Below are 16,166 nucleotides of genomic sequence, written 5' to 3' on the forward strand. Positions count from 1 at the left end.
AAATAAGCGCGGCCTGATCCTTCTACGTAGCGTTCATCGTCCTTCCTCAAAAATCCCTTTTGGACGCCATTGAGAGAAAAAAAGAGAGACACACGAATGCCACCAGATCAGCATTTGTATGCATGGAGCAACATGGACACAGCCTGGTTTATAAAATCAATCGTGGGCAATGGTCCTTGATGTATACAATGGTTTACTGAACAATGAATACATGTTTGATAAGGGCAGAGCTGGATTATAAGACCTCCCAGTGCTGACTATGGAGATTTCTATTGGTGGGTTTCAAACACCTAGCATTGTTCACATGAAATCCATTCCTTTACCTTTGCCGTACACCATCAATGCCCTAGATACAATAGGATGGCATGAGGAGAGATTCTCCATCTCCTGGCTAATGCTCCACATTAAAATGTATGATGCATGAACAACAAGATCAGTGAAATGTTGAAAAACTTATTGCCAGGAGGCTGTGTGGTCCAGTGGTTAAAGCAAAGGGCTTCTAAATCAGGAGGTCCCCGGTTCGAATCCCAGCTCACTCACTGAATCATGGCATGACTTAACCTCCTTGTGCTCCGTCTTTCAGGCGAGACGCTGTTGCTGATGCATAGTTCACACACCCTAGTCTCTGTCAGTCATCTTGGATAAAGGAATCTGCTAAATAAACAAATAATAGATTGCTGCAGCAAAGGTAAAGGAATGCATTTCTGTTAAACACTGCACAGCGCTCTGTAACACCAAGACTAAAGTGCAGTACCAGTGTTACTACCACACACTTGCAAAGTCAGTTAAACTTGCATACTGGCAAGCCTAGAGCCACATCAGACAGCTGGTATTAATGTTTTCTGTAAAACTGGCAACCAGAAAGCAAGAGTTTCCACCCACACTTCAATCAACACTACTGAATGTTACTGAATATCTACTGGTGTTGTAAACCAAGTGAAACATTACGATGATGTAGGGATAGAAGGATGTGCAAACTGGCAGGTACAGTAGTTGGTTAAAACTTTGCAAAGGTTGCCATTAAGAAACTTCAGGTGCTTCAATGCATTCCCCTCTAAAAACATAGAAATGACTACAGCAACTCCACTGTGCTTTACTGGTTATCAGATCTCCACTGGTGGGGTTTACTTGAAGGGTTTGATGGGAACACAACAGTTCAGATATGACCTTGTAGCTAGACCAGGCTCCCTGGCCAGGACACCACCGTGAGAGAGACTTTGTTCTTCTGCAGCTTCATCATCGGGATGAGAGAGGAGTTGTTCATTCCTCCTGTGGTGGCTCCATTCACCGCTACTATCTCATCGCCGCACCTGGAAGGAAGAGGTGGATCAGTCACCTACTGCAAGCAGACAGCCTTGGTATTAAACCCAATAACTGTGGTGCTGGGTTATAATTATCTATGTACAGGGTTAACCATTTGCTGCAGATTATTTGCTGTTTAATGTTGTAATCCCCCCCCCCCCTACCCCCAACACAAACGTAGTTAACGCAAGTACTTGTAGGACATTACAGATTACAACTGTTATCAAAATAAACACTGTGAAAGCCTCTTAATGCGATCATGTTTCAACACCCTCATTTGATCACATGAGGTTTTGCAGTGGGTAGCAAAGGGAATGCCATTATTGATTTATTTATTTAATTACAATAGGCAGCCAGTTCTATTAAGCAGCGACTCTTTGAGGCAGCTTTGCAATGAAAGGAGATTGTATATCAGTGAGGGTTTATTGGCCTGTCTCAAGCTTGCTGGATTTACTGTACAAAACAGACACGTGGAAACAGCCTCCTGACAGACAAGGAGCCACTCCACTGAAGCCTGACCAGCACACAGACACAAGCAGACAGACAGAGACAGACTGGACTCACTTCAGCCGTGCGTCAAAGTGAGCTGGCGTTCCAGGAACAATGGTCTTGATAAAAAAGGGCTGGTGTCCCTGGCTTTCCTCAAACCCGCCCACGATACTGAAGCCCCAGCTCTCATTGGTGGTCTTCTGCAGGTCGATTTCACGGCACCAGTGGAGATGGCTGAAATTCAAAAAGCAGGAAGTCAGATGTGCGCCACACTAATCTTTACCTGCATAACCCATAGTTCACTTTATAGTGCGTGACCATGTTTTTAGGTTTCCATTTCAAAAGCATTCTGGCAATCGCCACCTTTAATTAGTTGCTAAATTATTGGGGTACACAGGTACATTAACAACGCTGTACTTTACTATGCACAAATCATTATATAAACAGACGTCTCAGTGCAGCAGAACGCACCCCTGTACTTTGATACGTTTCTAATGTATCTGTGCTTACCTAGGTAACCCCAGCCACATGGTCCACAGCGGGGACCAGTTCCCATCCTCCTCCCTGCCTGCCTCCGCCTCCCCCTGCTCCTCTTCCATCGCCTCCTCCTGCTCATCCCCTGGCTGATCCTTCGAGGTCTTCAGCACCCGGAGCTGCACTGCAGACTGGGCAGCGTGGGTCTTCAGCGCCGAGACCGCTTCTCCGTAGGTCAGCTGGGTCAGATCCACCCCGTTAATGCTCAGCAGCACGTCCCCTGTGCAGGAGAAACAACAGGGGTCAAATCACACCTCTAACACAGGCCAGGCGTCGCAGAGAGCAGGGATCGCGAAACATCACAAGCAGCCAAACTCACTTCTGCGTTTCCTGTTTATACAATTAAAAGCTACCTATTAAATGTATTTCTATAATATACGAGTAATGGACTTTCTCCCCCTTATTAGTTTCAAAAGAGGGAGAAGTTTGTAAACTACTGTTCCAATGCACACAAAAAATCATGTCAGTTGCCCAATTCAAAGTCACTTAGTGCTTCTTGAGCAGGAATTGGCATGAGGAGTTACCTGCTTTGATCCTGCCATCGCGGTACAGGCAGCCCACAGGCTGCACGCTGGTGATGTGGACAGGCAGCCTGTTCCTGCTGTCCCGCCCCCCTGCGATCGTGATGCCCAGAGACATGCGGGGCTCCTTCTTCAAAGACACCACCTTCTCCTGACTGGAGAAACCAGCCGGCAGGTCCTGAGGGAACGGAAACACACACATTAACATGCAGTATAACTGAACCCCGAAACGCTAAGGAACTTGGGTGACAAAAAACTACATTTTCTTTTCATAAATGTTAAAGGAATGTCACATTCATGCCCTCCCATGTTACACTGGTAAAACTCCACCTTTATCAAGATTAGAGTGAAAATAGCAAATGACATAGCAAATAAGCAATAAAAGTGCCTATCTAACCAAATCCACATTTGTAAGCTGGTCTGCAGTTGTATATGTTGAAGTCCTTGTAATGGAGCTGCACATGTTGAAATGCACAGTCTCCTCTGAAGCGAGACTCCCAGGGGCCTGGCTGCTGCCTGAGCTTCTCCAGGCCTGAGCCTCTCCCAGCAGGAGAGTTCCTCCGCTCTCAGACAGGGTGAAGGAATGAACTCGGCAGCTCAAGACAAACTGCCAGCACCTTTGATCTCCCGCCACTGTAACCAACAACAACAACAACAAAGCTCCCTTTGATCAGGAGAAAGCAACAACAAGGAGGATGTTATCTCTCGCTGCTACATTTACCATCTATTCTGAAGCCCAACAGGTGACATCCGTGACATCTTAAGGTGCTGGTCATTTGCCTATCATCTTGTGTCTACGCGCCTCTAGCACGCTGTGAAGACAACACTGGGATTTATGGTGGTCTGCAAGTCAGTTCCTGCTTGATTTATTTAAAAGGAAAAAAAAGGAGACAAAACCTCAGGTACCCCTAAACAGAAACACCAGCACACCATGCTAAAAATGAACATGCTCCGACTGGCTGGGACTAGAAAGAATGACAAACTTCTGCAGTACCAGATTCTCCCAGCAGGTGTCCCTTCAGACAAGCACTGTGGTGTGTCCTCACTATCATGAAGCTAATGCTCTGGGATTGGAATTTCATTAATACAGCCACTGGCTTAAACTCTGTGGCTTATTATAAAAACAGGCAAAAACTATTTCCAAGGATTTATAGCAATGCATGTTGAAATGAAAAGAAGGGGTGATTCAGGAAAATGTCACTAGAAGAGGGTTAGATTCTTCAAGCTAATTCATCATTGGCACATTTTTTTTTTTTTTTTTGCACCTAATAAATGTAACCAAACCAAAAATGAACAACTGACATTTAATGTATGTGCTTGCGAGTCGTCCAAAGTTGTTTCTTATTCATTTTAGAATTAATAGCTATTTTTCGCATAACGACACGTAAAGGGATTGCATTGCTCACAGGTTTCCCCCCTGCGTTCCTGCACTGTGAACAGCTGTGCAAGTCCTTACAGAGGGGTGACAACCGTTTCCTCACCTTCTGGAAGGTGGTGCGGCGACGGCAGTGCTGCAGCTCGGGTCTCCTCTGGGATCGGTTGGGCCCCTCGCTGCTCGATCCTCCCTCCTCAGGGGTCTCTCTCCCGGGCTCCTCTCCCTGCCTCAACACCACGAAGTTCACCCTCGTCTCGCTGGACTGCACGTAACAAGCACAGGATCTCTGTATTACATCCCAGTCCTGATGAGGACAGGTGGGAATCTCCTAGCTTGTTTCCAATAGATTGACAGCCAACCCGAGCGGAGCCGGGTTCTCCTGCATTCCTCCTGAACCCCCGCTCTACCCGCGTTTCCATGCAAAGCGAGTTTGACGCATGTTGGCGGTTCTTTCCCCTACATCCTGGGTGTTCTAGTACCTGGATGATCTGTGCAGCGGTCTCAGGGGTCCCATGCCTCAGATTGTTCCCGTTGATGGCCAGCACCTTGTCGTCATCCCGAAGCTTGCCATCCTTGGCGGCCAGGCCCCCTGGCAGCAGGTCCAGGATGAAGACCCCGGTCTCGGCAGGTTTGCGGACCAGCTTGATCCCCAGCGGCTCCGAGCTGTCCCTCTTGATCAGAGTCACCTGGATCACTCTTCCCTGGGGGGGAGTCTGCTCTGGCGGGGAGCTCCAGGGGGAAAAGCCCTTCTCCTGCATCACTGTCAGCCAGACCACGGGGCAGGGCTGCCATAGCACTGCGATAGCCTGTCTGTGAGGCACGTTGGCCATGTTGATGTCATTCACCTGCAAAACAGGACGCACGCAGCGGATTAACATACCCAGTCAAAGACATACACATCACATAACATTTCAATGGCAAAGATTAGTTAATGCGCTGGTTTCAAAGATACAACCTACAGCTAAGCCAGCGTCAGTACTGTGAAAAAACACCATTACTGCCACATGATGAGGAACAACCTTTTGCACAGACACTTGGGACAAGGTTGCAACGAATTTGGGCAAACAGTTCCTCCACAACGTTGCCTTCAACAGCGTAGCCAATCAGACATCAGCAAACACACACCTGATCTTTTGCAAGTTTTTTTTTTTTTCAGGGAATTGGAAACATCATAAAATCAAGTAACCTTTCAGTTTGTTTTGTAACTGGTTTCATTGCAGTTTATCTAGCACAGGGACTATATTTTACACCCAGCATTCCTAGATGTGAAGTCCTTTTAAAGAAATGTCAAAATAAAAGGACTGGCTTGCTCTGTGAATGTTAAATATCTTAACACCTGGATAAAACCAGTTCATATCTCATACCAACAAGCCCAAAGACTGATGTTACTCACTGCTATTGGACTGGGTTCAAGTACAGCTAATGCAGGCTTCCGACAAAAACACAGGCAAGATTTCTCTGCACTAATCTGAATGTGCTGTCAGAGCTACTTACCCATGCCAGTTAATCCAGCCCAGCGAGGGGTTAAAGAGAAGGGAAGGCAGAACGTGAGTAGACTGGAAAGAGACTAGAAGGCGTATTGGCAAACAGCCTTTTACTTTTTGATTTTTAAAGGGGTAGCTTTTACAAATTCAGGAAGGTCGCCAAGCTTTAATCTCCTGGTTTCAAATATTAGCTTTGCAGAGCTTTCATTTCTGTTTTGCTTCCAGGGTTGCTTCTAACAAGGTGACTGTGGCAAGCAGGTTTCAATAGAGGAGGAAGCTTGTGTCAGCTGAAACTACTTGTGGGGAATGCAGACCAGCTTGTCTGCTTTAAAAACTAAAATGTGGAGTGCATTGAAGAAAGCTGACATCAGGGACTCTGTTGTGCTGGTAAAAATGAATCGCTGGTATTGCAGCATCATAGCTCTGCAAGCACTTCATTAGACTGAGGCGGGGATATTTTACCCCATGTGCAAACTAGATGAGGGAACTGTAAGGAAACACTAGAGGCTGCAGGGCTGCATCATGCAGTTAAGGTCAGGACTACTGAAGGAAAACAAACAAGCCTTTACAAATACACACAGGCGACGGGAAGCTGTAAAGGACAGAGACTCCTCTTCAGTTTCTTTCACTGAATTGAAACACCCCTGGGCTAGAAACGAATACATTTCTTTTCATCGTGACTCAAAACTACAACTTTAATCCCCATCTCAACTCATCAGCAGACGGATGATTCCTACCCTGATTAAAAAGGGATCAATTCCAAGCACAAGGAGTCACACAGATGCCTTTGTTTGTGTGTGTTTTATAAGATCTGTCATGCCGCAGGATTTAGCTGAGCATTTTCCAACGCAAGCCTTAACAAGCAAGCAGAAGCGAGGAAACAAACTAAAGCAAGCAGTACAATCATGCATCAAAATATACATGAACGTATGTTGTGGGCAGCAGTTCACTGAATACAAAACTACAATAATAGAGCAACAGCTGGGCACACCAAGGGACCAGAGATTCAGCATCTCTGCATTTTATATATATATATATATATATATATATATATATATATATATATATATATACATATACATACACACACACACACACACACACACACACACACATATATATACATACACACACACATACACATACACATACACATACACATACATACATACACACACACACACGGTTCATGCTTCGTAACTCACTATGGTTCAAGGGCTACAGAACTGTTTTTATTTTTTATTTTTTTTATTACCCATAAATGGGATCGGTACTGGATTTTGTATCCGACGTGACAACTTGTACGACCTAGTAGCAATCAGTCAGTACATGATAGTTATGGCCCTGTGACACATGAACAGCCAGTAAACCGACTCGACCCTTGGCCAATGGTCACTTTCTCTTCTTCACTTAAACTACCAAAGCATTTAGCCTGCGAGGACAAATGATACAGTACTATTGTACAGGGTACTATACAGCAAGACCTCAAGCAGCGATCCTTTACAGTACCACAAAGGGGAATGTCAAGTGAACAAACACAGGGAAATGCAACAAGGTTTCTGGTAACTCAGAAACCTGAAGCTACTCCTGACCCACCGCTGGTACAGAGATCACCCAGGAAGGCACACCGAACGATAGGAAGGGAAGTAGAACATGGTCTTTACCTCCAGGATGTGATCTCCAGGGGCCAGTCTTCCATCTCGGGCAGCCAGGGAGTTTCTCAAGATCTCCTGAATCACGACGTTCCCGAGAGGGGTGTCCTTCCCCCCCACAATCCGGATCCCCAGCATCTCCTCTGGGTTATCCCGACGGAGCTCAATCACATTCGTTTCTGCCACAATGCTCGACCGCTGGCGAGAGTCTGGAAGAAACAGGAACAAAACGGCATTCAAATACATCTAAATAATAAAGGGTGGCCTGGACCATGCAATACACAGTTCAAGGGAGATCCAAAAACAAGAAAGAACCGAGCCATCGCTACCACAGTACCTTCATTTTCATGGCTGAGACAGACCGACTTTGTCAATCTCTTGTGCACAAAGGAAAAATTTGTAGGAGTGTCTTCTAAAGTTTCACTGTAGATAACGCAATCCCTGGGTATTATTTCACTGACTTGGAGAACTGCCAAAGGTGAAGGTGCTGCATACCTTTTTCAGGGACCAATTGTCTCATATATATTGGCACGTGTTCTTGTGTAAAACACACTTCCTATAATGTAGAGCAAGTAGAACACACATATGTATATATCTTTTTGGTTCAATTAAAGACTGGAATAAGCCCTTTGAAAATACGGCCCTCAGTGTCAGTATTAAAGTGATGGCAGTTATCACACTCAACACGATCAGTGCACAAGGGTCCACATTTGAAAGAAGACCCTAAAGATTTGCACTAGACCAATGGCCAGTTCAAATCAGAGGGTCAAAACACTGCATAGCACCAGCAAAAGATTCACTCACAGGCACACAGTCTGAACGGCAAATAAACAGTGCCAGTCATAAACACTGCGGCACAACATGAACACAAAAACAAACCTGCAAGCGTTTCCTTAGCGTCTCAGCCAACACCAGGGTTAGTAACATGCTCGCCCGTGGCAAATTAAATATGATGAGGACTAGCTGATGTCTCTGTATCTCAGTAATCCTCTGGGCGAGTACTTAAAACAAATGCACACACTTACTCTCATGTTCAGTCTTGCGTTAAAAAAATGCAGGGAAGTCAATTTTCTAATGGGGTGTATTTGTGGTTAGGTACCTCACATCAGGACTAGCAAGTTTCAAAAGGTACGAGTCCTTTGGACTAGTAGCACACCTGCGTAAAGCAGGGACAGCTGGTCAGTGTAGATCCTCCGAGAATCGAAGCCAGGATACACACACTTGACCTCGTCTAGTGACACTGCAGTCACAGGCCATCAACACCATGAAGTGTTTCATTAACCAACATAAAGGTTGAGGGAAAACATCATGGCGACGACATGGACAACACACTAATATGGACTACAGAAATAGAAGCTAACCTTTACATCAGAACCAGCTGATGTAATACCAGAAACCAAACCTCAATCGCAATTCTATGAGAATTATTTTCAATTTGTATAAAATATAAAAATGGAGAGAGAATCAAACAAGAAGACCAAAGACCAGACAAGGCATTTTTAGTGTGGCACTTCACGATTACTGTCTGTACTTAAAATCGCTAAACCGAACAGGGTCCTCTCCCAGATGATTCTGATATGAGAGACGCAGATCTGACAAGAGCCTTTTAAACCTTGACACAGCACAAATACAGCAAGTCCATCAAATAAGTGTGCTGCGTGCTCTCAGTCTAGGCAGAGGTAAGAATGAATCCTGCAGTGGCTTCAGGCAGGACCCGTTGTCAGCAAGACAAAGTGACATCAGCTGCAGTTCCAGAACACCCCTTCACTTGTTTTGATCACTGTTCCCATAGCCAGGTGGCACAGTAGCTTCAGAAGCCCATCCCGTCGCTTCCAATGTACCAGTGTTCAGATAATGGATTTACGGTGTGTGAAGAAAGAACAATAAACAAATGTGACCCCAGGCAAGATGCAGTCAGAAACTAAAAACTAAGTACCAAACCGTAACCGTGCAGCATTACATTACAGAAGTGTTGCGTGTCAAAACAATGCCCTTTCTGCCTAACAAAAAATAAAGGATTACAGTGTCTTCCAGACCTGTAGGCAGTGACTGGTTTAAATGCCCTTAAAACAAACGCACACTTTAAAAGCAGGAGGAGGTGTCAGGATTGCTTGCTTTCAAGTAAACACGTATTGTTATCGGATCTACAAAAACCCACCTCCCTTCCTCTGCAAAATTTAAGTCAGTCCGTTGTCAAAATCCCTGTAGCGTGATCCCTCGCTCCTTGAAGTATTCGAGTTGTTCAGCCACTCCTGGTGCCTCATAATACCCATATGGGTGTGGTTATAAGTAAGTGTGGTCTTGTAAGCAATAAAGCCACATGAACACAATGAATCGGACATTTCATCTTGGTGCAGTACTACTAATGTAATACTCTCAATACACTAGAGAATATACAGTGCGAACATGGGGGACAGGCAGTCCACACGAGACTTTTAAAGTGGCCTATAGCTGGCATATGGGCTTAAACAGCCCATGGCTTTCCGATAGAGGATCAGTTTGCAGTGCTTACCGTCCTCGCTCTCCTCGAATGCTGGGTTCACCAGTGCTGGCTGACGGGTGCCCTGGGACGCCCCGGGGGTGGCCCTCCCAGCAGCCAGGGGAGGGGCAGGCAGTGGTGGAACAGCCTCCACGGACTGCTCCCCCCCGGCTCGGACCGGCTTCACCTCGGTCCAGTGGGGCCTCTTCCTCCTCTCTGCTTCGTCTCGCAGTTTCTTAAAGCCTGGGCACCTAAAAACAAAACAAAACAAAAAAAAAAAAGCATGTTTGGGAGTTTGTGTCTCTTGCTGTGTTTAGTTGCTAAAAAAAAAATAAATCAGGAATCCTGGTTTTGAAAGACAATATACCAAGGATGGAAATAAGTAGTGAAACTTTTTCATCTGCCAAACCACCCATTCCCTAGAAGTCTATCATTGCTGTCTTGATGACATGGATATATTTGTAATGCAAGAGAATTTGAGATGAAAAGAGTAGAAGAGTAGGGTAAGACAGTAAGAGAAGGTAATAGGTGAGGTTCTAGAAGACTCCTGTACACAAAGTGAAAGTTCAAAAGAACAGTGTTCGAGTCCTTGCAAATGAATGATCAGCGAAAGCTCCCCTCCCTTCGCATCGTTCACATGGCTGCTTCCCAATGAGAAAAAACAAAACATCTCCATATAACTCAATGCAGCGTTCCACAAAACTCATGCACACTCCCATTCCTTTCATAGCTCAGCAACTTTCACACAGCAGACCTTCCTACTTCTTTACATTCCCAATCAGTCTACTGAAAGTAAAAACACCATTTATTCCAATAGCTGCATGTATTCATTAAGAATAACACAACAGGGATTAATGTAGAGACAGGATGCCAGTATATATATATATATATATATATATCTGCTGTGGTTTAGATCATTAAAACAGGTGCTTACATTATAGAAATGTTTAAGCACCGCGTTCAAAAGGGGTTTCCTGTACAGCCACAGCAACTCTTACTAAGCAGCTCCAGTCCGTGCTGGTTTTGCTGTCCCACCCCCTCATCACAAACCTGCCTCACCTGTTCCGGAGGTGAAGCTCCAGCTCACACCGCTGCATCTTCTGCCCGCAGTCCTTCTGAAAGGGGCACAGCACCGCCAGCTTGTCCAGCAGGTTCCTGACCAGCAGGCTGGACCGCCGGCATTGCCGCAGGTAGAGCTTCTGCCGGTCCACGGGGCAAAAGTCCTGCTCCCTCAGAAAATTCTCCAAGCACTTGAAGCAGTACGTGTGCCCACATGGAGTGTCCGTGGGGCACAGCAAGGGCTGCAGGCAGATGAGGCAGGACAGCTCGTCATCCACCTCGTCCTGGTAGTCATACAGGTGGTTCTCAGATGCCACGTGACTCTGGCCACACTCCGCACAGAGCTGGCTGAGAGTCTTCAGGGCCTGGCTCCTGTGCTCTGTCATGGTGGCCAATAGAGTTAGTCCAGCTTCTCTCTTTCAGCGAAACACTGGAAATTCTTCTTTGTTAAGCAGGATTCTTGGGTGCCTCAGCATCCCGGGGTTTGTAGTAAAGTTAACAAAAAGGACAACAGAAAGGGCTCATTGTGCGTTTCTGGAAGGAGAAAGACAAACAAGGCACATCAATTTGTGTGCAATGTTTCTTGAATTTTAGTCAGGCTAGATAAAACAAACAATGATGGCTCAGCCAATCAGGTGTCAGCACCTTTTTTTAATAAAAAAAAGAAGCCAACCTACATTCAAAGTATGTGGAGCAAGACACAATAGCTCAGCAAATAAGGCGTTGATACCATGAAAAATGTCCACTATGTAATAGCCATTTTAACATTACCATTCCCTAAACCAACTTTACGATATAATATTGTTTCCACATTGACAACCGTCTTTACTAAGAAACACTAAGACATCCTATAAGATAGCGAGTTTGAAGCCGACAACGACAAAAACAGAATTACTACCAAAGCTGCTGAACACAATCAGAGGAGTCCTGCTCTTTGCTGCATTTGGAATTGGGTTTGCAGTCAGGTGTGTAGGAAACACAGCAAACCTGTTATGTCAAGCATAGGCATCAGCTGAATTTCTTTCCATGAAAAACAGGTGAAAGAACACAAACAAAGCCTATTACATCACTTCAGCATGGCATGGAACCACTTTAGGGATTATGACTTCTGAAGTGCTCCGTTTTACATCCAAATTAGAAAAGTTCACCCATCGATCCGCAATAGCAAATCAGCTTTTGATATCTACAAGGAAGAAATAAAATGTACTCACCCCTTTTCAGCCTACCTAGCACACTGCCAGCGTTGCTATGTGCACAGTGGTTGCATGGGAACAAGTAACTCAATAGTTGGTTCTGGCTGCTGCCTGGCTGAAACCAAACCCCTACACCTCAGACAGAAGCAATGGAGTGCAGGCTCCTGCATTATTCACACACACATGATCAGGTGGAGGGGGAGAAAGGATCTCTGCTGTCTCTCCCAGCCTGAGAGCCACACAAGCTGCATGACAGTGCAGCCCAGCTATTGCATCACTCATTGAGAATACAGTATCCATACTTTTTTGTATTCCACTGCAAGACTATAATTCATTTCACATTTCTCCTACAAGACTGTGCACCTGGTATTATGGGTACAGTTGTCGGGTTGCTAACGCCTGGTGAATTAGTTATGGATCTCTCACAGCCAGTACAGTAATGTGATGCTGCATCACACTTACTGGAATTTCCCTTCAATAAAGGGTGTTATGCACTTTCCACATTAAATATACACACACACACAAACCAATGCTGTAAGTATTTCATCCTTTAGGGATATGGTGTGGATGTTGGGCAGCTACAACCTTTTTGTTCTATCAGTGTGACCCTGAGCAAGTCACCTTACCTCCTTGTGCTCCGTCTTTCGGGTGAGAGGCTGCTGTGAGTGACTCTGCAGCTGATGCACAGTTCACACACCCTAGTCTCTAAGTTGCCTTGGATAAAAGGCGGCTGCTAAATAAATAACAATAAACAAACAAATAATATTTTTATTGTACAAAAAGTAAATGGAAAGCATTACACAGTTGGGCTGATGTCCCCAGCCCGCACACACACAGAGAAATGGTTCATTTTCTCACTCTGGTCACACTGCTACCTGGGTGTGAATGTTTACATCCTGGTCTCCCAGAGTAAACAACAACAGTGCCATGGTCAGTGAGTCAGTGCACGACGACAAGGTGGGGGGGGGAGGGGGGGGGGGAGGGGGAGGGGGGGGCATTTCTGTAAATCATATCTTAGGTATAGATAAATGCCAACTTCGCTGCCTACCAAACAGACGATCAGAACTGACAGGGTAGAGGTTAATGAAGGACTATTCTCATCTAACAATGTGTTGAGATTAGAAACAAGCATGTGCCAGGCACACAATTCAACACATGTTCTAATAAGGAAACAATTGCATAACTGCAATTAAAACACACAGAAACAACGGATAATAAGATGTAAACAAAGAAACCCATTACTATACCTAAAAGCAAGCAAACGGGTTTCAAACGTGCCACTTTCAGAAAGGATTGCTTTGTTACAAAAGGGCGACAATTTAAACAATTTATAGTTAACATGGACTCAACTGACCGACCAAGCGACTACATATCACAGTCACGTTAAAATAAAAGCACTACCCGCTGGGGATAATGAGTAAAACCAAGATACAATATACTACCTGTCTCACCTGCTTGACCGAAACTTACTCGAGCGTCTCTCCCAAAGTTACAAAGAAACACAATATACAGATACTTCCAGGTCATTTCTAACTGATAACAATAAAAATCGACTGATGGGGGGGGAAAAAAAAAAAAAAAAAAAATCTAATTAAAAAAATACTCTTACCTGTGTATCTATGCGCCGAGTTTCAGGTGTTACCGTATGTTCATTTTTCCCAGTTTCAGACCACAGAAATAGGAACTGACGTTTCAGGAAGTCCACTCAGGTAATCGTTAAATTAAACAGATCCCTCCTACAATTTGCATGTATGAAAATTGTTTAAATAGTTCCAAATGAGTTAGGAAAACGGCGCCCTTAAACCAGTGCATAGTGTAGCCAGTGTAGTTTGGTGCTTGTTTTTTGATTAATGTTGAAGATGCAGTAATATTTGCATGCACCGTTGAGTGAAAGCGTCGTGCCAATCTGTGCTAGCATTTTCTGAGACAATAATTAGAGTGAAATACTGTTATAAAATCTAGACACATAAAGCAACTACTGGTAAGTGCGATTCGAATAAACACCATGGTAGCTTTTTGTGAATTTTGATGAGCGTTAAATAAATACAATTGTTTTTGTAAATGCAGTACATGTCAAATTTATTTTGATAAAAATTAAACATCAGTTTCACTGGAAAAAAAAAAAAAAAAGATTTTCATATAATGTTATTCTTATATTATCGGAGAACATTGGGCCTCTTCATTAACCATCCTCCTTACAAAGAAACCCAGGCAAGAAAAACAAAACCAGTTAATTTAACATAGCTTCAATTGAGTGTAAGGCTGTACATGTATAATAAAAAATCTGGACTTCTGAGTCGCGAATGTAAATAAACACCATGGTAACCGTTTGTGAGGAGGGATACCTACCAGAAAAACAATATCAATTCTTTTTCTAGTTCTGGTAAAGACAACCCTTCTACATTCCTACATCTTTTATGCGTTTGGACAACCAACAATTCAAATGATAAAAGATACTGGTACTGTTAATTATTTTAATACATCGTTATTTTTTTTTTACTTATTTTTTTTTACAAAGAACAGTGAAAGCCATTGGTATTGTTTAATTAAGACAAATGTGTTTGAAACAACCAAAGACCACATAAATATAATAGAAACAGTCAAAGCTGTGTCTGTTAGTTTTAAAGGCTATGCACAGACTCTTGTGTCTATGTATTATTTTGTGCATGACATGATTAATCCGGGAGGAACTGTGACTGTTGAATTCCCATTAATTTATAAAAAGGAAGGTATTTTATGAGCGCGGTGAGGGAAAGGGGCTGTTACACTGGTGAGGAGCACAGTACTAATAACCAGCCCTGGAGTTTGGAGCTGAAAGTTCTTTGGACTGTTTAACAGTGTGACTGTCACACCCCCAGCAGTGGGGAAGGGAAGTGATGCCGCTCATAAAAGTGCTGTTTTGGTTTTTGATCTCCTAGTTCTTTGTTAATTTATTGTTCAGCAGGAAAGATCCCCTGCAGGCATATGGCAGATCTGGATGTATTCCACACACATACTTTCATCTTGCATTGCTTCCTTTCTGTATTGTGCACCAGCGTTACATTTTAATCACGACATTCCATTGGCAGCTTTGAATAAGCTTAACACAGCAACCAAAAGCTGTGGAAAAACTGATTTATTTTTAAGTACATGTTAAAAGCCACTATATGGATAGCACTGGTTAAATACAATTGTACCCCAGCCATTGAATCAGGTACTAAAAAACAAAATAAAAAGTGGTGATTATTAACCAATACATTATATTGCATACTTATGGGTTATTATTTTACTGCATTGTGAGATAAACTCAACAGCAGTCCATTATGCGTCACCCAGTATAGACTAGACTAGCTTACATGTTAAAAACTTCTTCTGTCTTTTCTATTTACTGTAGTGTATTGCGCTTATCGATTCTCCTGAAAACATTGCCTCTTAATGACTAGTCTGTCATTGCTGTGTATTACACTATAAATTACACAGTGAATTTAAGAGTGGGATAGATTCTCAAAGCTATTTACTCAAAGAAGCACATGAATGAAATGACAGGTTTTTTTATTTGTTTGTTTTGGTTTGGCATCTTGGGTGTGTTTTTTTTTATTGTTGTCAAAAATGTGCTAATGACAATTTTGAGTACAGGGTATTGAAAATATAACCACATGCTACCATTTTAAATAGAGTAAATCACTGATCATTAACGTGATTCAGAATCAGGCGTTGTCCTGTTACAAAATAAAATCGGTTGATCTGAAGGGGCTAAACAAGGAGACCCCCTACTGGCAATAGAGGGAACTACAGGCACAACATTTGAAATACTTTTTGGTTGAGCGTATTACTAAATAAATACATTTTGAATAGGGGTCCTTATACATTATCTGCATGGTTTGACACATTCACAGGCGGCTTAAATTTATATATACTATTCATTACATATTGAATTGATTAAAGGCACATAAAATGGCTTTAGAAAATAACTATATTTGACCACTATATGTGTGTTTGTGTTGCAAATTAAGTTAAAATAATGTTAAAAATAAAATTGCTGAAAAAGTTAAAAAGGTGACGTGTGTGTGTATATATATATATATATATATATATATAT

At 43.4% G+C, this 16,166-nt stretch overlaps 1 protein-coding gene across 3 annotated transcripts; it reads right to left on the reverse strand.

The window, feature by feature from the left end:
- Positions 1 to 598: 598 nt before the first annotated feature.
- Positions 599 to 13,854, reverse strand: LOC121295797 (ligand of Numb protein X 2-like). Of its 3 annotated transcripts, none has more exons than XM_041220850.1 (10): positions 13,698 to 13,854; positions 10,896 to 11,429; positions 9,870 to 10,087; positions 7,370 to 7,566; positions 4,701 to 5,066; positions 4,328 to 4,483; positions 2,850 to 3,024; positions 2,302 to 2,545; positions 1,867 to 2,025; positions 599 to 1,310 (listed from the first exon to the last, which is right to left on the reverse strand). In XM_041220850.1, the coding sequence occupies exons 2-10, from the start codon at positions 11,279 to 11,281 to the stop codon at positions 1,175 to 1,177; spliced, it is 2,037 nt and encodes a 678-aa protein (XP_041076784.1). In that variant the 5' UTR covers positions 11,282 to 11,429; positions 13,698 to 13,854; the 3' UTR covers positions 599 to 1,174. The 3 variants fall into 3 exon arrangements, with proteins under 3 accessions (XP_041076784.1, XP_041076786.1, XP_041076785.1); XM_041220852.1 differs by lacking the exon at positions 13,698 to 13,854 and adding an exon at positions 12,715 to 12,741; XM_041220851.1 differs by lacking the exon at positions 13,698 to 13,854 and adding an exon at positions 12,107 to 12,255.
- Between the last annotated feature and the right edge of the window lie 2,312 nt (positions 13,855 to 16,166).

This window comes from Polyodon spathula, chromosome 20 (assembly GCF_017654505.1).
Source record: "Polyodon spathula isolate WHYD16114869_AA chromosome 20, ASM1765450v1, whole genome shotgun sequence".
In the NCBI taxonomy this organism is placed as follows: domain Eukaryota; kingdom Metazoa; phylum Chordata; class Actinopteri; order Acipenseriformes; family Polyodontidae; genus Polyodon; species Polyodon spathula.

Bases quoted from the DNA above. Each gene is read 5' to 3' on its own strand.
- LOC121295797 (XM_041220850.1), bottom strand. From the start codon at position 11,281: ATGACAGAGCACAGGAGCCAGGCCCTGAAGACTCTCAGCCAGCTCTGT. The intron at 2,546-2,849 runs GTAACTCCTCAT...TCTCCTGCACAG, and splicing joins CGATGGCAGGATCAAAGCAG to GGGACGTGCTGCTGAGCATT. The intron at 2,026-2,301 runs GTAAGCACAGAT...TTTGAATTTCAG, and splicing joins ATGTGGCTGGGGTTACCTAG to CCATCTCCACTGGTGCCGTG.